Raw genomic sequence first — 26,024 nt, forward strand, 5'->3', positions numbered from 1 at the left:
CAGAAGGAGGAGGGGGAAGGGATGGGACAATTATATCCACACACACACACACAGAGATTGCCCCTCAGCTCACAGTCTCTTTCCAACAATAACAATAAAAAATCCCCAATAGACAAAAGTCAAATTAAAAAAAAAAAAAAAAAATTCCAATCAATGAAAGAGTTAAAAAAAAACAGGACATTACCTAGAGGCAAACCCTTGTTTAGCAAGTGAGAACTTCCCATGGAGGTGTGTGTCCGGCCTCTCTAAAAATGAGTGAGATATGGAAAATTAATCCTAAGCATATGGCCGCCACTTCAATTTTTCCCAGAAGTAAGACACATAGAGGCGCAAGCACACATACATGGGTACACACACACATACACACACAGCCCCAAATGCAGACTGTCTGTGCGAGTGGGAGAGGCCAGAGGGAGGAGCCAATGCTTTAAACAGAAATGATCCTCTGGTTTGTGTACAGCAGAGCGCCTGGAAAAGGCAAGCGGGAGGGCGAGAATGAAACAAGGGCAGGGAGGGATATCCAGCCAGGGACTATAATAAGGGACAGATATTATTAAATATTAAGAATATTGCACAGCTCTGTACAACAGACGGGTGTATCAGACATAAGAGAACCCTGCTGAGCAGAGCTTACAATCTAAAAATGAAGAAGGGGGTAGTTATTATTACAGTTATTGAAAAAGAGCCGGTGTATTTTGCAGTGCTGTATATAAGGGCACATATAACTGGCATATTATTAACATTTATTTATAAAGCGCCAACATATCCCGCAGCGCTGTACAATAAGTGGGTTTCATACATTGGACATACAGAGTAACATATAAAGTAATGAATAACCGATACAAGAGGTGAAGAGAGCCCTGCCCAAAAGAGCTTACAATCTACAATGCATACAAAGCCATAGGACCTGCCCATAAGAGCTTACAATCTAAAGCAATGATGGGTCTGTGGATGCGGCACTGCTATGAGTCACAAAAATGGGGACAGAAATTTTTTTAAGCCCATTTTGCAGCTTCTCAAGGGTCATTTGCAGTGATTCTCAGGTCTGCATGTGATTTACTGGGGGGGCAATATCATACGGCACAGGGCAAATTCTGCAGCTGGAATCAGCCTACTGACTGTAACGGGCAGGTTATACATTTCTACTGTAATAAGAAATAATATAAACTGGTCATTTCCCATAGGTTGGCTAGCAGGCAGGACCCATGATAAATGATGAATAAAGGAATAAAGGATGTGCTTAAATGGCACAGGAAGTGACAATGCAAAATGGCAGGAGTCACTAGAAACATGCAAACTTCCAGCTTCTGTAACCTGCATGTTCCTGGGAGTTGCAGTTCATACCCCACTGTGGATGTTGGGAGTTGTGGGCCAATGCTAAGTGGAAGAGGCATGTTGGACAGCCGTACCCCATACGGCCAGAGGCACTGAAATCAGTGAGTCTTACACCTCCATGGGAGCAACCTTCTTGTCTTCTGTTGAAATATCCTTATTGCACTTGTGGGATCCCTATTGCAGAACGCTACAGAATACACTTTATATACAGAGAAAAATCCTCTCTATAAAAAACAACACATTATATGGACATAGAAAAGCTTGTGGGCCAATGAATGGATCACATAAGGGGCATTCCACTGTGTCTGTTCAATATCTTGGAGAATGGATTTTGGTTAATACATGGCCTGGGAATTGTTTTTGGTCCATACGTGGCCTTGAGATGATATTTGGCCCATACATGGCCTGGAGGTGGTTTTTGGCCCATACATGGCCTGGAGATGGTTTTTGGCCCATACATGGCCTGGAGATGGTTACTGGCCCATACATGGCCTGGAGATGGTTACTGGCCCATACATGGCCTTGAGACGGTTTTTGGCCCGTACACGGCCTGGAGACGGTTACTGGCCCCTACACGGCCTGGAGACGGTTTTTGGCCCGTACATGGCCTGGAGATGGTTATTGGCCCATACCTGGCCTGGAGACGGTTATTGGCCTATACGTGGCCTGGAGACGGTTTTTGGCCCATACGTAGCCAGGAGACGGTTATTGGCCCATACATGGCCTGGAGACGGTTTTTGGCCCATGCATGGCCTGGAGACGGTTTTTGGCCCATGCATGGCCTGGAGACGGTTTTTGGCCCATGCATGGCCTGGAGACGGTTTTTGGCCCATGCATGGCCTGGAGACGGTTTTTGGCCCATACATGGCCTGGAGACGGTTTTTGGCCCATACATGGCCTGGAGACGGTTTTTGGCCCATACATGGCCTGGAGACGGTTTTTGGCCCGTACATGGCCTGGAGATGGTTTTTGGCAAATACATGGCCTTGAGACGGTTTTTGGCCCGTACACGGCCTGGAGATGGTTTTTGGCCCATACACGGCCTGGAGACGGTTTTTGGCCCATACATGGCCTGGAGACGGTTTTTGGCCCATACATGGCCTGGAGACGGTTTTTGGCAAATACATGGCCTGGAGACGGTTTTTGGCCCGTACATGGCCTGGAGATGGTTTTTGGCAAATACATGGCCTTGAGACGGTTTTTGGCCCGTACACGGCCTGGAGATGGTTTTTGGCCCATACATGGCCTGGAGACGGTTTTTGGCAAATACATGGCCTGGAGACGGTTTTTGGCCCATACATGGCCTGGAGATGGTTTTTGGCCCATACATGGCCTGGAGACGGTTTTTGGCCCATACATGGCCTGGAGATGGTTTTTGGCAAATACATGGCCTTGAGACGGTTTTTGGCCCGTACGTAGCCTGGAGACGGTTATTGGCCCATACATGGCCTGGAGACGGTTTTTGGCCCATACATGGCCTGGAGACGGTTTTTGGCCCATACATGGCCTGGAGACGGTTTTTGGCCCATACATGGCCTGGAGACGGTTTTGGCCCATACATGGCCTGGAGATGGTTTTTGGCCCATACATGGCCTGGAGACGGTTTTTGGCCCATACATGGCCTGGAGATGGTTTTTGGCAAATACATGGCCTTGAGACGGTTTTTGGCCCGTACGTAGCCTGGAGACGGTTATTGGCCCATACATGGCCTGGAGACGGTTTTTGGCCCATACATGGCCTGGAGACGGTTTTTGGCCCATACATGGCCTGGAGACGGTTTTTGGCCCATACATGGCCTGGAGACGGTTTTGGCCCATACATGGCCTGGAGACGGTTTTTGGCCCATACATGGCCTGGAGATGGTTAATGGCCCATACATGACCTGGAGACGGTTTTTGGCCCATACATGGCCTGGAGACGGTTATTGGCCCATACATGGCCTGGAGACGGTTTTTGGCCCATACATGGCCTGGAGACGGTTTTTGGCCCATACATGGCCTGGAGATGGTTATTGGCCCATACATGGCCTGGAGACGGTTTTTGGCCCATACCTGGTCTGGAAATGGTTTTTGGCCACTTTGTTAGCAGAACCCAGCACCCAGCAGTGGACTTATAACCTGGAAATTCTGGGGTAAAAACCCTTTAGACCCTTCCCCCCGACTTCCAATGGCTGTGTGCAGTTGCCCCAGTTTTAAGAACGTCCCCATCTCAGCTTGAAGTGCGTCAGGGACCTCTCCCAATAGATGAACCTGACTCTCATATGTGAATGGGATAGGGACATTAGATTGTAAGCTCACTGGGGCAGGGGCTGATGGGAATGATGTATAATCTCAGTACAGTGCTAGGTATATGTCAGCACAATATAAAGCATAAGAATTATTATTTAATAAGAAAACAAAGCTTTTAGCTGAAAGATGTAAATGAATATGAAGGGAGGAAGTGTAGGCAGAAGCCCAATGGAGTCTCCGGTCAGGCTGCCAACGAGGGAACAATCCTCTCTGTAACTAAGGAAGGAAAAAAGTTGAAGTCGGGAAGGTGAAACACAAATTTGTTTTGTCTCTTTCAAAGATTCGTTAGCTGGCTGGGTCAGCTGACTCCAGTAATGCAGCACACAGGGCTGAACTGAATGCAAGAGGCAGTTATCAGCCAAACAATCAGGGCTAAATAATGGCCTCTGCCGATGTGGCTTAATTACACCTCCCAGCCCCGGCTGCACCCACGGGCTCAGCAACAGCCGGGCAAGCGCTCAGCCGCAGCCATTCCTCTATATGGGAATCAGAGAATACTGGCCCACCATCCTTGCAGGCTGAGTTATACAGGGAACTCTGAGTATCACTCATGTATTATAAGGGATAATGTACCCCCTACTGTAAATGATAAGGATATTAGCAGTCACTGAGGGGTTCTGTGCCCATATAAAGGCACAAGGCTGCAGGCTGAGTTATACAGGGAACTCTGAGTATCACTCATGTATTATAAGGGATAATGTACCCCCTACTGTAAATGATAAGGATATTAGCAGGCACTGAGGGGTTCTGTGCCCATATAAAGGCACAAGGCTGCAGGCTGAGTTATACAGGGAACTCTGAGGATCACTCATGTATTATAAGGGATAGTGTACCCCCTACTGTAAATGATAAGGATATTAGCAGTCACTGAGGGGTTCTGTGCCCATATAAAGGCACAAGGCTGCAGGCTGAGTTATACAGGGAACTCTGAGTAACACTCATGTATTATAAGGGATAATGTACCCCCTACTGTAAATGATAAGGATATTAGCAGTCACTGAGGGGTTCTGTGCCCATATAAAGGCACAAGGCTGCAGGCTGAGTTATACAGGGAACTCTGAGTATCACTCATGTATTATAAGGGATAATGTACCCCCTACTGTAAATGATAAGGATATTAGAAGTCACTGAGGGGTTCTGTGACCATATAAGGAATGCCTTTAATGCATCATTAAAGTGTAGCAATTCACCCCCTTCTCACTGGCAAACGATCCTGCCCTGTGTGTAGGAGCAGTTCTGGGCATGGTGCAATGAGGTACCACGTGTGATACAGGTATCAGTGTGCCACTAAATGACAATGCAGCTCTCATGGAACTATAGCCCTGGCACAATAAATTACAGGGACTTCTTTCATTCGCTAAGGGTATTTGCCATTATTTCACTTGGTGAAATATGAATGCTCTTACACTGCAGGATCAATACCCAACAACACAGAATCACCATAAGCGCAATGTGAAGCATAACCCAATAATGCAATTACAATAAGGAGCAACCCCCCCATCACCCATAGATGAGTCCATTCATAGGAATCCAGATTTGCAGGAAATTCTGAGCACATTTACTTTTTTTTGGTTTTTCTCTTTTTGCCAAATGACATCAGCGCCAAACATTGATTTAACCAAAGCCAGTCCAAATGACAATACTGAAATATATTGTAACCCGGGGGGGGGGGATTCACTCCTTTCTACCTTCCCGGCCCACAGAAATTCCCAAATTGTTAACTATAGTGGAATGTATATTGCTTTCAGGAAAATGAAATCCCCGCAGGCTGCGCCGGGATGAACTCCTGTGCCGCTCTCCATCCACACAGAGAAAAATCAATTTTCTGATTCATTTGGAGCGTTCTCAAGAACTCAGCCCCTACTTTTACAGTGTTTACAGAGGATTTACAATACGATTTTTCCCTGTTCGGCAATAAATCAGAGGGATACTTGGGAAATTGCCAGATTCGCTCAGGGCTTGCTAAGCAAATACCAGTTCTCCATGCCTGCAGGGTTGGACTGGGCTGCCGGGACACTGGGAAAAAACCTGGTGGACCCCGGCGGCCCAGACCTGATGTCTATTGCCGCTTCCCCTGGCCAATGTCCTTCCCTGATGCGTTTCACTTACACATGCTCAGGGGAGGATGTAGGGCGGGGGGCCCTACAGGGGGGGGGGGGTGCGGTGGGGATGTGGGTGATGCAGCTGGTGGGGGCACCTTGGGGAGTGTGGGGCCCCTGGGGCGGCAGCCCTGGTGGGCCCTGCACCCCCCACAGTCCGCCAACTGTGCTCCCAACTGTCATGTTCTTTATTCAGCCACGTTCTACTGCACATCCACACCCAGGGGAGTAACTAGAGAGGAAGCAGACCCTGTGGTTGCAATGGGGCCCAAGAGTTTAGGGGGTCCAGTATAAAATGGGTCACCTTTTGAATGTTTTGGAGCTCTAAATTAAATTGGCTTTGGGGCCCAATAACCTATCTACTTTCACCACTGTCCCACTTCTCTAGTAAAGCTACCCCTTCTGCTAGACCCTACCCAGATTATGGTGATTTTTTGCTGTATTGTATTTATGAATTTTAAAGGGGAACTATGTGAAAATGAAAAATTGATTTTACATAAATTGTATGTCTTTGAAAATAAGAATCCTCAGAAGCCGGTTTGTTCGAACACATTGTCTACTTACAGGCAGCTCACACCAATATATATATAATAATCTGCATGCAATGGCACAGGTTGTTAATAGGGGCATACTGACGAGAAACTCAACTATTTATGTAAAATTACAGAATATTGAATATATGTAGAAAGTTTCATATTTTTGTTAATGACTTTTTAATGAACAGTACAGAAATGGTCAGGCCCAGACTGGCAATCTGTGGGTTCTGGCAAATGCCAGAGGGCATACCCCCCAACTGTCCCGCTTTTCGCGGGACAGTCCTGGTTTTTACAGCGCGTCCCGCTGTCCCGGATTGTTCAATGAATGTCCCGCATTACGGAAATGCAGAACATTCATTAAACTATCCAGGCTAGCGGGACGCGCTGGCTGCAGCGGAGCGCTCCTGCTCCTTATTCGGCTCCTCGTACGGCGGCGACAGGTCCTTTTATAAGGTTGCGCCCGTGCGTATGTGTGACGTCACACGTACGCACGGGCGCAACCTTATAAAAGGACCTGTCGCCGCCTTACGAGGAGCAGAGTAAGGAGCAGGAGCCCAAGAAGTCTATGGGGGCTGCTATGTATGAGGTACTCACTATGGGGGCAATTGGGGGGGTACTGTGCATGGGGGGCACTGTGGGGGGGCACTGTGTATGGGGGGGCTCTGTGTATGGGAGGCTCTGTGTAAGGAGGGCTACTGTGTATGGGGGGCACTGTGTATGGGGGGGCACTGTGTATGAAGGGCTACTGTGTATGGGGGGGCACTGTGTAAGGAGGGCTACTGTGTATGGGGGGCACTGTGTATGGGGGGGCACTGTGTATGGGGGGCACTGTATGGGGGGCACTGTGTAAGGAGGGCTACTGTGTATTGGGGCACTGTATGGGGGGCTACTGTGTAAGGAGGGCTACTGTGTATGGGGGGCACTGTGTATGGGGGTACTGTGTATGGGGGGTACTGTGTATGGGGGGCACTGTGTAAGGAGGGCTACTGTGTATGGGGGCACTGTGTATGGGGGCATTGTGTATGGAGGGTACTTTCTATGGGGTGCTGTCTATTGGGCCATCGTGGGCACTATTTTAACTATTTTAAAAATGGGGTGTGACAATTGGGGCGTGGCCAAAAAATTTTGGGGGGGCTCTGTGTATGGGAGGCTCTGTGTAAGGAGGGCTACTGTGTATGGGGGGCACTGTGTATGGGGGGGCACTGTGTATGGGGGGGCACTGTGTATGAAGGGCTACTGTGTATGGGGGGGCACTGTGTAAGGAGGGCTACTGTGTATGGGGGGCACTGTGTATGGGGGGGCACTGTGTATGGGGGGCACTGTATGGGGGGCACTGTGTAAGGAGGGCTACTGTGTATTGGGGCACTGTATGGGGTGGCTACAAGTCTTTTTGTCCCTCTTTTCATTTTTAAAATGTTGGGAGGTATGCCAGAGGGGCTGCTGTAAGATGCCATAGACACTCACTATTTATTGGGCTGCTGGGGGGCTGTTTGGGCCTCTGTGTACTGAAAATCAGGCCGGACTGGCAATCTGTGGGTTCTGGCAAATGCCAGAGGGGCTGCTGTAAGGTGCCATAGACACTCACTATTTATTGGGCTGCTGGGGGGCTGTTTGGGCCTCTGTGTATTTGGAATGCCAGGGACTGTTCTGAATGTTTTTTTACCCTAGTGTGAGACCTACTAAGGTCTGGGCCCACTAGAAGATCCTTCTACCTGGCCGCTCTGGCTGAGCCTGGACATTAGTGATCGCTGGCAGCTATAGGCCGATCCACTAAAGCCGCTTCTAAAATAAATATACTAACCAGCAATTTATAGCTCCAAACCAGTAGTAATAAACCTGAAAAATGTTGTCCTGCTTCTCTCCAACCCGCTGCAGTATTGTAATGCCCAGCTGGCAAGTCTCACTGTACTGAGCCTCCAAGGCCACTGCCAATCCTGAGAGACTGCCCGCTCAGAGGACAGTTGAAGGATAAACATTATGGAAGTTCAAAGAGGCCCCGAGTGGTTGAAGACCCCACACACAGTGAGGGTGCAGAGGTCACCTTTGACTTGCACCCATTTTTTTAAAAATTCTGAGACCTGGTGTCCAACAGTGACACAAAGTAGTTATCCATGTTCCAGTAATCCACAAGTAAAACCTCACATATTGGCATCTACAGAGCAATACACAGGCCTTTAAGCTTGTTGTCTCCTTTGAACAATGCCTTTTAGTGGCACCGCCCCTTTCAGCTCAATCAGTTCTGCTGTGAGAAAAGGCCCGGCCTGGACACAGTTGTCTGGATTGTGTGTGTTACTATAATTAAGAATTTCAGCTCAGTGACAATGCAATCAATTAGCCAACTTCCATCTTCCTCAGCCGAAAAGCTTAATCCTGGCCTTGGTGGAACTCACGGATCAATGTTGCATTTACCAGCAACTCCCCCACCTTCCCATTCAGTGACCTGTCTGTGTATGAGAATGATTCTGCTCCCTTGCGCCAGTCCCACCACGCGTTTTACAGCCTGTTGCTCCTAGTGGTGACAAACCAAGAGGCAGCAATACATGTGAGGGCTTGTTGGCCAAAACCATGGAATGGGCCACTCCATTTCAGACTCCACTTGGTTCTGTCCCCTGAACCAATGTCCATCCTACTAGATTCTATAGAATTCACACCCTCTAGTTCCTTTAGATCCAAAACAACCCTGATATAGAATACTACAAATCACTTTGGAGATATTCCAGAATTTTAGGAATGTGCCTGTGTGTGCAAGAGCCAATCATAAGCTCTAAAAGCTTTCCCTTACAGATATAATTAGTTATAATTGGTGCTTAATGATGTCACCTAATTCACTGAAACTTTTTCTATACAGGCACTTCTATCTAATCATTCTGCTATATTAGTGCAATAAGGCATTAAACTGACTGTGACAGTTTAGCTGATCTCATATTAGTTCCCTGACCTGTATAACTCAGCCTGCAGCCTTGTGCCTTTATATGGGCACAGAACCCCTCAGTGACTGCTAATATCCTTATCATTTACAGTAGGGGGTACATTATCCCTTATAATACATGAGTGATACTCAGAGTTCCCTGTATAACTCAGCCTGCAGCCTTGTGCCTTTATATGGGCACAGAACCCCTCAGTGACTGCTAATATCCTTATCATTTACAGTAGGGGGTACATTATCCCTTATAATACATGAGTGATACTCAGAGTTCCCTGTATAACTCAGCCTGCAGCCTTGTGCCTTTATATGGGCACAGAACCCCTCAGTGACTGCTAATATCCTTATCATTTACAGTAGGGGGTACATTATCCCTTATAATACATGAGTGATACTCAGAGTTCCCTGTATAACTCAGCCTGCAGCCTTGTGCCTTTATATGGGCACAGAACCCCTCAGTGACTGCTAATATCCTTATCATTTACAGTAGGGGGTACATTATCCCTTATAATACATGAGTGATACTCAGAGTTCCCTGTATAACTCAGCCTGCAGCCTTGTGCCTTTATATGGGCACAGAACCCCTCAGTGACTGCTAATATCCTTATCATTTACAGTAGGGGGTACATTATCCCTTATAATACATGAGTGATACTCAGAGTTCCCTGTATAACTCAGCCTGCAGCCTTGTGCCTTTATATGGGCACGGGACCCCTCAGTGATTGCTAATATCCTTATCATTTACAGTAGGGGGTACATTATCCCTTATAATACATGAGTGATACTCAGAGTTCCCTGTATAACTCAGCCTGCAGCCTTGTGCCTTTATATGGGCACGGGACCCCTCAGTGATTGCTAATATCCTTATCATTTACAGTAGGGGGTACATTATCCCTTATAATACATGAGTGATACTCAGAGTTCCCTGTATAACTCAGCCTGCAGCCTTGTGCCTTTATATGGGCACAGAACCCCTCAGTGACTGCTAATATCCTTATCATTTACAGTAGGGGGTACATTATCCCTTATAATACATGAGTGATACTCAGAGTTCCCTGTATAACTCAGCCTGCAGCCTTGTGCCTTTATATGGGCACAGAACCCCTCAGTGACTGCTAATATCCTTATCATTTACAGTAGGGGGTACATTATCCCTTATAATACATGAGTGATACTCAGAGTTCCCTGTATAACTCAGCCTGCAGCCTTGTGCCTTTATATGGGCACAGAACCCCTCAGTGACTGCTAATATCCTTATCATTTACAGTAGGGGGTACATTATCCCTTATAATACATGAGTGATACTCAGAGTTCCCTGTATAACTCAGCCTGCAGCCTTGTGCCTTTATATGGGCACGGGACCCCTCAGTGATTGCTAATATCCTTATCATTTACAGTAGGGGGTACATTATCCCTTATAATACATGAGTGATACTCAGAGTTCCCTGTATAACTCAGCCTGCAGCCTTGTGCCTTTATATGGGCACGGGACCCCTCAGTGATTGCTAATATCCTTATCATTTACAGTAGGGGGTACATTATCCCTTATAATACATGAGTGATACTCAGAGTTCCCTGTATAACTCAGCCTGCAGCCTTGTGCCTTTATATGGGCACAGAACCCCTCAGTGACTGCTAATGTCCTTATCCATACCTCCCAACATTTGAAAAATGAAAAGAGGGACAAAAAGATTTTTGGCCACGCCCCATTTGTGGCCACGCCCCATTGCCACACCCCATTTTTAAAATAGTGCCCACGATGGCCCAATAGACAGCACCCCATAGAAAGTACCCTCCATACACAATGCCCCCATAGAAAGTGCCCCCATACACAGTGCCCCCATACACAGTAGCCCTCCTTACACAGTGCCCCCATACACAGTAGCCCTCCTTACACAGTGCCCCCCATACAGTGCCCCCAATACACAGTGCCCCCATACACAGTAGCCCTCCTTACACAGTGCCCCCTACACAGTAGCCCTCCTTACACAGTGCCCCCCATACACAGTGCCCCCCATACACAGTGCCCCCCATACACAGTGCCCCCCATACACAGTAGCCCTCCTTACACAGTGCCCCCATACAGTGCCCCAATACACAGTGCCCCCATACACAGTAGCCCTCCTTACACAGTGCCCCCCTACACAGTAGCCCTCCTTACACAGTGCCCCCCATACACAGTGCCCCCCATACACAGTGCCCCCATACACAGTAGCCCTCCTTACACAGTGCCCCCCATACACAGTAGCCCTCCTTACACAGTGCCCCCCCATACAGTGCCCCCAATACACAGTAGCCCTCCTTATACAGTGTCCCTCCATACAGTGCCCCCCATACACAGTGCCCCCCCATACACAGTGCCCCCCCCATACACAGTAGCCCTCCTTACACAGTGCCCCCCCATACACAGTAGCCCTTCATACACAGTGCCCCCATACACAGTGCCCCCCCATACACAGTGCCCCCCCATACACAGTAGCCCTCCTTACACAGTGTCCCCCCATACACAGTGCCCACCATACACAGAGCCCCCCATACACAGAGCCCCCCATACAAAGAGCCCCCCCATACACAGAGCCCCCCCATACACAGAGCCCCCCCATACACAGTAGCCCTCCTTACACAGAGCCCCCCATACACAGAGCCCCCCCATACACAGTACCCCCCCAATTGCCCCCATAGTGAGTACCTCATACATAGCGGCCCCCATTGCGGCCCCCATAGACTTCTTGGGCTCCTGCTCCTTACTCGGCTCCTCGTAAGGCGGCGACAGGTCCTTTTATAAGGTTGCGCCCGTGCGTACGTGTGACGTCACACATACGGACGGGCGCAACCTTATAAAAGGACCTGTCGCCGCCGTACGAGGAGCCGAATAAGAAGCAGGAGCGGTCCGCTGTAGCCAGCGCGTCCCACTAGCCTGGATAGTTTAATGAATGTTCTGCATTTCCTTAATGCGGGACATTCATTGAACAATCCGGGACAGCAGGACGCGCTGTAAAAACCGGGACTGTCCCGCGAAAAGCGGGACAGTTGGGGGGTATGCCTTATCATTTACAGTAGGGGGTACATTATCCCTTATAATACATGAGTGATACTCAGAGTTCCCTGTATAACTCAGCCTGCAGCCTTGTGCCTTTATATGGGCACAGAACCCCTCAGTGACTGCTAATATCCTTATCATTTACAGTAGGGGGTACATTATCCCTTATAATACATGAGTGATACTCAGAGTTCCCTGTATAACTCAGCCTGCAGCCTTGTGCCTTTATATGGGCACAGAACCCCTCAGTGACTGCTAATATCCTTATCATTTACAGTAGGGGGTACATTATCCCTTATAATACATGAGTGATACTCAGAGTTCCCTGTATAACTCAGCCTGCAGCCTTGTGCCTTTATATGGGCACAGAACCCCTCAGTGACTGCTAATATCCTTATCATTTACAGTAGGGGGTACATTATCCCTTATAATACATGAGTGCTAGTTAGAGTTCCCTGCCCTGAATATTGCAATTGAAAATAAGAATATAAAGAGAAGTTACATTGTTTAATCCCCCCCCTTCCCCACCCCCCCCAAAGGCCACAATATGTGCTGGTGCAGAGAAAGGGCCAAGCAGGAAGGAGCCGGCAGGGCAGATAAGGGAGAAAGTACAGGGTCTGCAGAGAATATTATGAAAGAAACAGTGAGCAGGAAATGTCAGTTCCAATTTAAAAAAAATCCAAAAAAATGAATATTCAGCTGGATCAGCACAATCACTTATTTATATTTAAATCCCCGACGACCCCACCCAGCCTGTAGAGCCATCCGCACTACTGTCCCTACACAACACTTTCTCAGGCACACAGGCCCCCCCCCCCATCCCATGGCATCTCATCCGAAGGTAAAGCTATAAAATGATAGGTAACAGAAAGGCAGTAAAAATATCAGTCTCACCTGAGATAAGACACAGCGAAAGTCCACATTAAAGGGGAACTACACCCATTCACTTTTTCTTCGTGAAATGTCATGCTAAGCAGCTTTCACATATTTATATATATATATATATATGAAACAATTGAAACTAAAGGAAGTGTTTGTGTATTCATTTCTCTAGCTCTATATAACAGTGTTACAGAATCCACCAGGTCTGTTAATTAGCTTCTGTGCCCCCTTCCATTTCCCGCGGGGCAGTTCCCCTCGTACAGGTAGGGTGCCGGTGGCTCATAATGGAGCACACACAAAATGCAATTTTACCCATAATGCAATGTAATTGTGGACACACAGAGAGTTGCACCCGCCGTGTCACTAGGAACTTAAGGTGGCCATACACGGGCCGATTCTAGCTGCCAGTATCGGTCCCTTAGACTGATTCGGCAGCTTATCGGCCCGTGTAGGGGCAGGAACGACGGGCCTGTCCAACCAATATCTGGCCTGAAATCGTCCAGATCTCGATCGGGCAGGTTAAAAAATCTAGTCGGATCGGGGACCGCATCGGCTCGTTGCCTATACCCGTCGTTATAATTCGATCGACCGAATTAGCCTGAATTCTCCCAATATCGCCCACCCATGGGTGGGGGATATCGGGAGAAGATCCGCTCACTTGGCGGATCCTTTAACTGGAGCAGCAAATCAGATGCAAGCAACAGCGTCAGGATTGTGTCACTGGAAAATGGTGTTCTTGAAGTGCGGGTCTGGGCACCTATAGCTGCACCCAGCTGCGGGAACCCTGGAATTTCCACCACATTAAAGGAAAACTATACCCCCAGAATGAATACTTAACCAACAGATAGTTTATATTATATTAAGTGGCCTATTAATGACTCTCACCAAACTGGAATATATATATCAGTAAATATTGCCCTCTTACATCCTTTCCTTTGAGCCGCCATTTAGTGATGGGCTGTGTGCTCCCTCAGAGATCAGCTGACAGGAAGTGATGCAGCTCTAACTGTAACAGGAAGTAGTGTGGGAGCAAAAGGCAGAACTCTGCCCATTCATTGGCTGATGGGGCCTAGCATGTAGGTGTGCCTTGGCTTGTTTGTGTGCACTGTGAATCCTACGATCCCAGTGGGCGGCAGGGGGAATGGGTATTTACTGTACTACATATATCCTATGGGTGATTGGCTGCCACCCAGACAGCAGGACACAATGAACCCCAGGTCCAGACTGGGATACAGAATAGGCCCTGGCATTTCAAGTACAGAGGCCCAAACAGCCCCCCAGCAGCCCAATAAATAGTGAGTGACTATGGCACCTTACAGCAGCCCCTCTGGCATTTGCCGGAACCCACAGATTGCCAGTCCAGGGTTCAAGAACACAGACATAGGGGGAGGGGGGCATTCCGTAAGCAACAAATGAATAACTCTCTATCATACTTCCCTATTCACAAACGCAATTTTATCCTAACTTATATGATATAATGGGACCTTTCCATATCAGTGCATGTAGAGCTGCCAGTTCTATAGGCTTCTGCGCAGAATGAAAGGGCCATATTACAATATGGCTGATAAGCATCGGCATTTATGGCTAGGTCATACATATGGAAATGTCGCTGGAGCAATGAGCATACATGAATATAATGTCATATTACAGAGCTCAATATAACACTTTATTGTGGAAGGGGAATAAGAAGATTATTTTACAGGTATTTACAGCCCTCTGTATATATAAAGAAAGATTTAAAGGCATACTAACCTGCCTGGTGCAGTGCCACTGGCACACAAATATGGCCTAACAAGATCAGAAGGTGGGGGCTGCTGGAAGGCTACAAAGATACAGGGTTGGACTGGGATGTGTGGGGCTCACCGGGACTGCCGCCCCAGAGGCCGCCCACACCCACCCCTCCCCCGAGCGCGCATATCTGATACTTACCTAGGTGCAATCAGGGGAGGGAGGTCAGCGGGGGGAGCACCAACAGGTAACAGGTCTGGGTCAGCTGGGCCCACCGGGTTCTTTAACAATGTCCCGCCAGCCCAGTCCGACCCTGCAAAGATATCAAATTCTTTTTAATAATGTATTTGTGTATGAAACGTGCCGAGCCAGACCGCGCTATACACACTCATTAGAAGGATTTTTACCTGCCACAAAAAGACTTTTTAGTTGCCCTTTTGGCTTGATCAGCTAATAGAATTCTGAGAGAATTTGCTAGAGATTTGGTCCAATCCATCTTAGGTACAGAACCCTTTGTGGGAACTAACGTTAATTTTTACTATAGAGTATAAGGCCTATGGCCGTATGATACATTGTATCATACGGCCATGTAATGCCTTGTGCATAGTAGCCCCTATAGGCCGCTCTAACATTCAATAAACATGCCCCCAGCAGTCCCACTGTGTGACAGAGCGCCCCCCATACAATCCTCCTCTGCAGAAAAGCCAATGACACACTTTGTATATTGTCTGTTTGCGTAAGCGTCCGGCGTGCCCACTGGAACTGCTTACCTATAATTACTGCCTTATACTCCCTTTCTTACAATGGCACCGACAGGGCCGTCACGATAATACTGGCATTATAGGCGGATAGGCCCCTTAAGTAATTTAACTCTCGTCTGCCCATACCAACCTATGGGTTAAAGTGTCCAACAAAGAGGCACGTCGCTCCTTGCAACACTCACACATGCACACAACATGGGAAAGAGACTGCCCAGAGGGGCTGTTTGCACATTATTTCTCTATGTATAAACAAACGAGGAAACACAAAGCCCATTAATTCACCTGACTGCCACCCAGAAGCCAGATGTGGCAGGAGTAACGCAGCCTAAACACCAGGAGAAGCAAATCTGTATATAGGCCCCCTGAAAAATGAAATGTCAGGGAGTCAATTGCAAGGAAAAGCCCCCTTCCAACAGATTTTGCTGGGGAACAATTAAAAGCTTTTTTTTTTTTTGCTTTTTGGTGCACTACTTGTGAAACGCTTGATCAACTTGGGTGCAAACATCATGGAAGCCTGTAAACATCACAAGATTTAGTTACATGTGGGGATAATAGCCTCTGGGAAGGGACTGGGGCTGTGGGATAGCAGGTATAGTAGGGAGAGATGGTGCCTATAGTAGCAGTGGGGGGGATAATAGCCTCTGGGAAGGGACTGGGGCTGTGGGATAGCAGGTATAGTAGGGAGAGATGGTGCCCATAGTAGCAGTGGGGGGTAATAGCCTCTGGGAAGGGACTGGGGCTGTGGGATAGCAGGTATAGTAGGGAGAGATGGTGCCTATAGTAGCAGTGGGGGGGATAATAGCCTCTGGGAAGGGTCTGTGGCTGTGGGATAGCAGGTATAGTAGGGAGAGATGGTGCCTATAGTAGCAGTGGGGGGATAATAGCCTCTGGGAAGGGACTGGGGCTGTGGGATAGCAGGTATAGTAGGGAGAGATGGTGCCTATAGTAGCAGTGGGATAATAGCCTCTGGGAAGGGACTGGGGCTGTGGGATAGCAGGTATAGTAGGGAGAGATGGTGCCTATAGTAGCAGTGGGGGGATAATAGCCTCTGGGAAGGGACTGGGGCTGTGGGATAGCAGGTATAGTAGGGAGAGATGGTGCCTATAGTAGCAGTGGGGGGGATAATAGCCTCTGGGAGGGGACTGGGGCTGTGGGATAGCAGGTATAGTAGGGAGAGATGGTGCCTATAGTAGCAGTGGGGGGATAATAGCCTCTGGGAAGGGACTGGGGCTGTGGGATAGCAGGTATAGTAGGGAGAGATGGTGCCTATAGTAGCAGTGGGGGGATAATAGCCTCTGGGAAGGGACTGGGGCTGTGGGATAGCAGGTATAGTAGGGAGAGATGGTGCCTATAGTGGCAGTGGGGGGATAATAGCCTCTGGGAAGGGACTGGGGCTGTGGGATAGCAGGTATAGTAGGGAGAGATGGTGCCTATAGCAGCAGTGGGGGGATAATAGCCTCTGGGAAGGGACTGGGGCTGTGGGATAGCAGGTATAGTAGGGAGAGATGGTGCCTATAATAGCAGTGGGGGGGATAATAGCCTCTGGGAAGGGTCTGTGGCTGTGGGATAGCAGGTATAGTAGGGAGAGATGGTGCCTATAGTAGCAGTGGGATAATAGCCTCTGGGAAGGGACTGGGGCTGTGGGATAGCAGGTATAGTAGGGAGAGATGGTGCCTATAGTAGCAGTGGGGGGATAATAGCCTCTGGGAAGGGACTGGGGCTGTGGGATAGCAGGTATAGTAGGGAGAGATGGTGCCTATAGTAGCAGTGGGGGGGATAATAGCCTCTGGGAGGGGACTGGGGCTGTGGGATAGCAGGTATAGTAGGGAGAGATGGTGCCTATAGTAGCAGTGGGGGGATAATAGCCTCTGGGAAGGGACTGGGGCTGTGGGATAGCAGGTATAGTAGGGAGAGATGGTGCCTATAGTAGCAGTGGGGGGATAATAGCCTCTGGGAAGGGACTGGGGCTGTGGGATAGCAGGTATAGTAGGGAGAGATGGTGCCTATAGTGGCAGTGGGGGGATAATAGCCTCTGGGAAGGGACTGGGGCTGTGGGATAGCAGGTATAGTAGGGAGAGATGGTGCCTATAGTAGCAGTGGGGGGATAATAGCCTCTGGGAAGGGACTGGGGCTGTGGGATAGCAGGTATAGTAGGGAGAGATGGTGCCTATAGTAGCAGTGGGGGGATAATAGCCTCTGGGAAGGGACTGGGGCTGTGGGATAGCAGGTATAGTAGGGAGAGATGGTGCCTATAGTAGCAGTGGGGGGATAATAGCCTCTGGGAAGGGACTGGGGCTGTGAGATAGCAGGTATAGTAGGCAGAGATGGTGCCTATAGTAGCAGTGGGGGGATAATAGCCTCTGGGAAGGGACTCTAGCAATGGCTTTGCATGGGACAGACCCTAGTAGTACTAGAGTCAGTGCTGGTTTTTGTTCCCAAGTTTTTTACATCAAAGGGAACATAATATTTATCATAAATACAAACCATACTCGCTAGGGCAGCTTTCTAATATTTTGATTTCCATCACATTAAGCTGAACAGCTCACATCTGATCTCAACAGAGTAATTAATACAGAAACAAGCTAATATGGAACTGCCAATCTCCATTTGTTTAAGACTCCACTTTAGCTGATCCTACACAGCGGCGCTGCCTTCCAGCAAACTACAGGTCACGGCTAAGTATCCGATACACGAGTGGCCCATACAGACTTAATCAGATCAGGGCCAATAAATAATCATGAATTGTAACTGGGTGCCCTGTGAGATTTGGTTCTCTTGGGAATAGCGTGGGGTGTCTGGCATACAGTGTGCGGGGGCTGCAACTCTCTGCCCCTGTATAATGAGTAGGAGGAGAGATGTTACGGAGACCATTCACTGGACTGGCCTATTGTACCAAACAAGCTCTTACTGTTATGCTACAAACATGGAAATATTCAGAGACCCATAAGAACCCTCATAATGAGAAATGTATTGTTTCTTAAGCACGGGGGGGGGGGGGGGGGGGGGCGAAATACTATACATTATATATATATATATATATATATAAGGGAAGATAGCCAGGAAATGGGTCCCAACCCCCTTTTTTTAAAAAAATTACAAAGAGGTTCCCATCACAGACCCATTACAATGCAGAAGGGGCGCTACTCTTTGGTGCTTCACCAGGAATTTTTTCAAATAATTTTATTGAAAACAAAGTTTGCATGGATTACTGGGGGCCTCTCAGCTGCAGGGGCTATTGCAGTGATCCTACTGGTATGTCTGGGGTTAAAGCAACGCTCTGACTCAATTTTCTACTGTGATCCTAACAGTATGTCTGGGGTTAATGCAATGCACTGAATCAATTTTCTATTGTGATCCTAACGGTATGTCTGGGGTTAATGCAATGCTCTGAATCAATTTTCTACTGTGATCCCAACGGTATGTCTGGGGTTAAAGCAATGCTCTGAATCCAATTTCCTGCCATGTCTGGAGTAATGGATGCTCTGAATCTATTTCCCACCTCCGGACAATAGCCTGACACTAGGAATCCTGATAACAACGTGTCTCAGACCTACTGGGAGGCTGGGGGCACCAAGGTAGGCAGAGTAGCAGCTATTTTTACTTTCTGAATTATACCGTCACATAAGCAGGAAATTTACCTTGCACTAGCGCCTTCCGGACAGGCTTTTAACCACAGGCAAGAAAGAGTCTGTTACTGACCAAGTAACAAAATGAATATACCTGATAAATAAACTACCGGCCTTAAAGGGGAAGTACGCCTCTTCTGGCATGTCTCCCCAATGAGATATAATACTGATATTCACCTTAAGGTTAGCATGATATTGGCAGTGCATTCTAAGCCTGTTTTGTGATGGTTCAGAACATGTGTTTCCTGCTGTCTCACACATGCATATGTTGTTGAATTATAATTCCCAGAATACACCAGGCTACAGTATATACACAGTATATATGCTGGGAAATGCATCTAGGGGGCTACAGGGTGCCCATCCCTGTGCCAGCATGTAACTGAATATATTATTATTTACATGATGCCCAATGTGCCAGGGATGTGACCTGCTTACTGTGTGTGCAAACTATGCACCTAAAGCACATGAACCTAATACAGGTATAGGAACTGTTATCCAGAATGCTTGGGACCTAGGGCATTCCGGATAAGGGGTCTTTCCGTAATTTGGATCTTCATACCATAAGTCTATAAAAAAACAATAAAACATTAATTAAACTATTAAGGATTAATTATATCTTAGTTGGGATCAAGTACAGGTACTGTTTTATTATTACAGAGAAAAGGGAAATATTTAACCATTAAATAAACCCAATAGGGCTGTTCTGCCCCAATAAGGGGTAATTATATCTTAGTTGGGATCAAGTACAGGTACTGTTTTATTATTACAGAGAAAAAGGAATCATTTAACCATTAAATAAACCCAATAGGGCTGTTCTGCCCCAATAAGGGGTAATTATATCTTAGTTGGGATCAAGTACAGGTACTGTTTTATTATTACAGAGAAAAGGGAATCATTTAACCATGAAATAAACCCAATAGGGCTGTTCTGCCCCAATAAGGGGTAATTATATCTTAGTTGGGATCAAGTACAGGTACTGTTTTATTATTACAGAGAAAAAGGAATCATTTAACCATTAAATAAACCCAATAGGGCTGTTCTGCCCCAATAAGGGGTAATTATATCTTAGTTTGGACCAAGTACAAAGCACTGTTTTATTTTTACAGAGAAAAAGGAAATCAATTTTAAAAATCTCAATTATTAGAATAAAATGGAGTCTATGGGAGACAGGCTTTCCGTAATTCGGAGCTTTCTGGATATCGGGTTTCTGGTTAAGGGATCCCATACCTGTATACACTTTTTCCCATCATGGGCCAAATAGGATAGCGGTATCGAGTTAGAATGAATTATTAATTATCCAGTTTAATACACTTCCCTCCCATATCTGTGAGCCCTTTCCTGAGTGGAACAGAGTGAAAGTGCCGAGTCAGCATTGTGCCGACCTTTCCTTCCAGATTCATATGTTCCATTGGGGATAATGCCACTAAAATGTCACTTTCTCCTGTATGGTGGAGGTGGGGGGAATTGAAATAAAGATGCAGCATCTCAGTGCTACGTGCAATAGCTCTCTCAGATTTGCCAAAGATCCCTGTACCCTGGGTCACCATCAGAAACCATGACTCCATATACAATTTAGTTAGCAGGACCCACCCCCCAGAGGGTTATTAACCCACTGCCCACCTGGGTGGGGTACCCCTACTGAACATTTAAATATTATAAATGTCATCCAGATATGCCAAGTTACCCCCAGACACCCCCAGTCTGCCTGAAACAATATAATTTTTTTAAAAGCCCCACCCTCATTGCGTCTTGTATTGTGGACGGTCTTGCCTAAATCAGGCCCATTGGGGGGGTATGTTAGTGGGTTATCCGCTGACATACAGGGGGGCAGAGAATTGGTAGGTACAAGTGCAGCAGAAGTAAGTTCCTAGGGCCCTAGCACCCCCCAACACAAACACTGCCAATAGATTTGCCACATTAGTGCCACGTAGAACACTATATTTATTCTGCAGAAAGCTTTACTATACCTAAATAACAGCCTTAGAAGCTTTCTCTGTTTGTTCAAGATAGCAGCTGCCATTTTAAGTAGCTTCCCACTGCAGCTCTAGGGTGGGGGGAAGGAGTTTTATGAATTCTTATGGTAGGGGAGAGAGGAGAGAGCTGTGCAGACTCTGGCCCCCGGGAATGAGGGATTTTTCTGAGAGTGGAAGTCAGATACTTTAGAACATGTTTACAAAAAAGGAGACAAAAAATCCTGTGTTTCTTTTGATAGAGGACTCATTGCAGTGTTTTTATTTTACCTTTCCTTCTCATTTTAGTTGCAAGTCTCAGTTCCCCCAAGAGACCTATTTAGCCTATTAGTTACAATTGTATCTCAGTGCATGGGTTGAGTATTCTGTGCTCTGCCAAAAGCTACTTATCTTATTAAGTTTGAGAAACTTTGTATCATTTTTGGTGTTCAGTCAAAGGGAAATGAAGGACTTTTCAATAGGAATCCGGGACAGGTGGGAGGTATGGCCAGTCTGAAACACTAGGGAGAGGCAATTGCATTCTGGGATACTAGGGGCATAGGCAAGGTATGTAAGACAATTACAGTCCCTTTGAGTAGCATCTTTGAAACAGATATGACTGTTCTAAAAATGTCTTATTAATAAATGATTTCATATCATCAGCTAAATATAGTGCCCTGGATTTGTAAGCCGTTTACACTGAGGATCTGGGTCCGTTAAAGCTGGGTCGGTGTTCTGGTAATCACCTGAGATATGTAGGCAGGGGTGGGCCATTTACTCTCTGGGAGGGTTAGCAGTGAGGCAGTACTCTGGGGCAAGTTTATTGTATTATAGCAGGCCGGGATTGCCTCCATACACTCACACTGGGGGGGAAGGTCCAAGGGTACAAAGGGAATGAAACATGGCCGACATCTGCTCTGTGTATGGACACAAACCACTTTCTAATTGAAATCTACTGACCCAAATGGGGGGCAATTAAGCACCTCTAAACGCACAAGTGGCAATTGCCATTGGCTGCAATCATTTCCGGAGCTTCTTGGCTTCACCTCTCTCTCAAGGAATCTGAGGGCAACGTAACCCCACACAGGGGGGACCCGTATCATCACGAGAGCAAGCCATTCATTACTCACATAACAGCCGCTGATTAATGGTTCCCGTAGGGCAGTAAGGGAAGCTAAATGGGGATGTCCAGAAGGTCAGGGAAATGCTGCCGCTTGCAGTTCTGTGGAGGGGAATGACGTGTAAGTGCATCTATGCATTATTTACGGGCCTTAAGTCCCAGCAATTCTTGCGCTAAACATATTCTCTTCTTTGTAAGGAAACGGCATCAAAACTATTGATTTGCTAAAAGCCCAGGGAAATAATAATAATTACCATAGAGGAGATCGCCTTACTCTGCAGCCATATAATTCTGCCCCGGGATAACATCCCGATATATTACATTTTTGGATGAAAACATCCCAAACATTTTCACTCAAAAGCTGCTGAATATTTCAATGGAAAGGCACTTTTCTCTTTAAAGGGACAAAATCGCATTCGATTTTTGGAATAATATTCTCTATATTATCTACAGTTACTTCTATTAATCTACATTTATTTTTAGCACTGGGTACCAAAGCTGCCAGTGCGCCAGGCAAAGGGTTAAACTGAACCAACAGGACTCTAGGGCAGTAAACAGACTAAAGTTGGGCAACATTAGCTGGCAGGTTACTGGCCCATATATGGGGCAGAAAAGACTGGGTGACCGATATCTGGGCAGAATTTTATAGGTCAGTAGAGGAGCGAAGATCTGTCTGAAACCCACAGGATACATAGATGGGGCAGGTTTGTTCCATATGCAGGTCTTAGGAGGGTGGTGGGCTGAACTTCTTAAAAATTACCCCATAAAAATCATGACAGTATCCCTTTATTTCTAAATTCACTCTGCCATTTAAACTTTTATTCTTGAACCAACAAATGTATTTGTAGCTGTAATATTGGTGTGTAGGCGCCATCTCAGTGCATTGTGCCTGAGTCTGAGCTTTCAGCCAGCGCTACACATTAGAACTGCTTTCAGCTAACCTATTGTTTCTCCTACTCCCATGTAACTGGAGGAGTCCCAAGCCGGACTTGGATTTCTTACTACTGAGTGCTATTCTGATACCTACTGGGAGCTGCTATCTTGCTCCCTTCCCATTGTTCTGCTGATTGGCTGCTGGGGGGGGGGGGGATATCACTCCAACTTGCAGCGCAGCAGTGAAGTGAGACTGAAGTTTATCAGCGCACAGGTCACATGGCTGTGGCATCCTGGGAAATAAAGAATATGGCTAGCCCAATGGGAAAAACAGATTACAATGCAGGATTCTGCTGGAGAAGCTCTAATAACTGATGGGTTTTGAAAATTACATGTTTTCCCATGACAGTACAGGTATAGGACCTATTATCCAGAATGCTCGGGACCAAGGGTATTCCAGATAAGGGGTCTTTCCGTAATTTGGATCTCCATATCTTAAGCCTACAAAAAATTATATCTTAGTTGGGATCAAATACAAGCTTCTGTTTTATTATTACAGAGAAAAGGGAATCATTTAACCATTAAATAAACCCAATAGGGCTGTTCTGCCCCCAATAAGGGGTAATTATATCTTAGTTGGGATCAAGTACAGGTACTGTTTTATTATTACAGAGAAAAGGGAATCATTTAACCATTAAATAAACCCAATAGGGCTGTTCTGCCCCAATAAGGGGTAATTATATCTTAGTTGGGATCAAGTACAGGTACTGTTTTATTATTACAGAGAAAAGGGAATCATTTAACCATTAAATAAACCCAATAGGGCTGTTCTGCCCCAATAAGGGGTAATTATATCTTAGTTGGGATCAAGTACAGGTACTGTTTTATTATTACAGAGAAAAAGGAAATCAATTTAAAAAATCTGAATTATTTGATTAAAATTGAGCCTATGGGAGACAGGCTTTCTGTAATTCGGAGCTTTCTGGATAACGGGTTTCCAGATAACAGATCCCATACCTGTATTCCTTTGAATAAACTTTTGTTACTGGTGATATCAGCACCAAAGCCGAGCCCAGTATTACTGGTGCCTAAGCCTCTTCTGCTCCCCGCTAGTTGGTGGGAAGTTACTTACCCATGTATCATTATACAAAATGCCCATGCATGATTGCATCTAAAGGCAACATTATTAATATTTGATTTTTGCTTAGAATTTGCAGTTGTGGGGGGGTCAATTGAAAGTAGCACTGGGATGAGCAGATTCCACTTGAATGTCTAGAATAGGAACCTACTGTTAGAACTGCTACTGGGATGCAACATACAGTAGATATCTTTTATATTAAACAAAAACGAGAAAAGATGAGTAACAAAAAATAAAAAGCGACTGGAAAGAGTCATTGTTTGCGCTGCTAACGATAAGTTCCATGAAGGTGAACTTCCCCTTTGATTTCTACCTCCATGTGGCCCCAGAATGTGCAGTGCTTCCTATGTATCTGCCTGAGCCTTGATCTCTCCCCACAGCCAAGTGCCCCCGGTCTCACTGAGAATCACTGTCCCCACGCGGAGGCTCCTGCGTCAGGCTTTATACACGGCTCGTCCTGCCTCAGCGGATTCCCTATGCACACAGGGCTCGGCTATTCATACCCACCAACTGCAAGTGCGCTGCATTTCTAATGGAATGTAAACTTCTCCCTGGATACAAAACAGTCTCAGCGCAGCGACAGAAAGCTCAGATTGCTTTACTCTGACAGACCCCATGGAGAAACAATCCTATGGCCTCTAGGTATGAAAGGCCACGCTCTTAAATGCAGGTGGGGTGAAGCACACCCCAAAACTCTTAATTATTTCTTACCCCCAACCACATTGCATAAGGAGGCCCATTCAACTGTTGGGGTTCCCTACTCCCTCCCTATCCTAAGGCCACAGGTCAGAGGAAGTTTAGTGGAGCCTACATGGATCCCATAGAGCCAACTAACAAAAGCCTAATGTATTTAAAGGGGTAGGTCACCTGTAAATTAATGTTATAAATATTAAACAATTAACTTTTATTATGATGTAGGCATTGATATTCAATTATCCTTCATTTTTTAATTTGTTTAATTGTTTTTCTATTATTCAGCTTTTTTTTCAGCGGCTCTCTAGTTTACAATGTCAGCTGCTATCTGGTTGCTATGGTATTATTTACCCTAGCAACTAAGTAGTGGTTTGAACGAGAGATAGGAATATGAGTAGGAGATTGCCTGCATAGAAAGTAGGGATGCATCGAACCCCCTCTGAATCGTCTGAATCCCACACCAAATCCGAATAATAATTAACATATGGTAATTAGGATCGGAAGGGGTTAAAAATTGCGGTGCTAATTAGCAAATGCTAATTTATGCTAATTAGGATTTGGATTCGGTTTGGCCGGGACCATGGATTTGGCCGAATCCTTAAAAAAAAAGCCAGGATTCGGCCAAATCCCAAACTGAATCCAGGATTCGGTGCATCCCTTATAGAAAGATAAGTAATAAAAAAGTAACAATAACTATTAAATTGTAGCCTCACAGAGCAATAGGATTTTGGCTGCCGGGGTCAGTGACCCCTATTTGACAGTTAGCAAGAGGCAGAACAGGAAGGCAAATAATTCAAAATCTATAACAAATACACAATGAAGACCAATTGCAAAGTTGCTAGAAATAGGGTATTCTATAACATACTAGAAGTGAAGGTAAAGGTGATTGTTTGCGCTTTAATGTTGCGCTGCCTTACAGTTAGCTATACAACACACAGGCACCAGAGGCTGCACACTTTATCAGAGAAATATATTCACTTTCTTTTATGCAACAAATTCCGAGAATGGAGTTCAGGCCCAGCTTTCCAGCTGG

General features: G+C 46.5%; 1 protein-coding gene across 3 annotated transcripts in view; it reads right to left on the reverse strand.

The window, feature by feature from the left end:
• The window catches only part of ctbp1 (C-terminal binding protein 1), a 277,705-nt gene that overhangs the window by 47,404 nt on the left and 204,277 nt on the right, over positions 1-26,024 (reverse strand). The window contains 1 exon segment of one of the 3 annotated variants that reach the window (NM_001007906.1): positions 185-365. The exons of the other annotated variants lie outside the window; for them this stretch is intronic. Coding sequence (NP_001007907.1) covers positions 185-224 — 40 coding nt within the window. The 5' untranslated portion in view covers positions 225-365. 3 annotated transcript variants of the gene reach the window in all.

Source organism: Xenopus tropicalis, chromosome 1 (assembly GCF_000004195.4).
Source record: "Xenopus tropicalis strain Nigerian chromosome 1, UCB_Xtro_10.0, whole genome shotgun sequence".
Taxonomy (NCBI): domain Eukaryota; kingdom Metazoa; phylum Chordata; class Amphibia; order Anura; family Pipidae; genus Xenopus; species Xenopus tropicalis.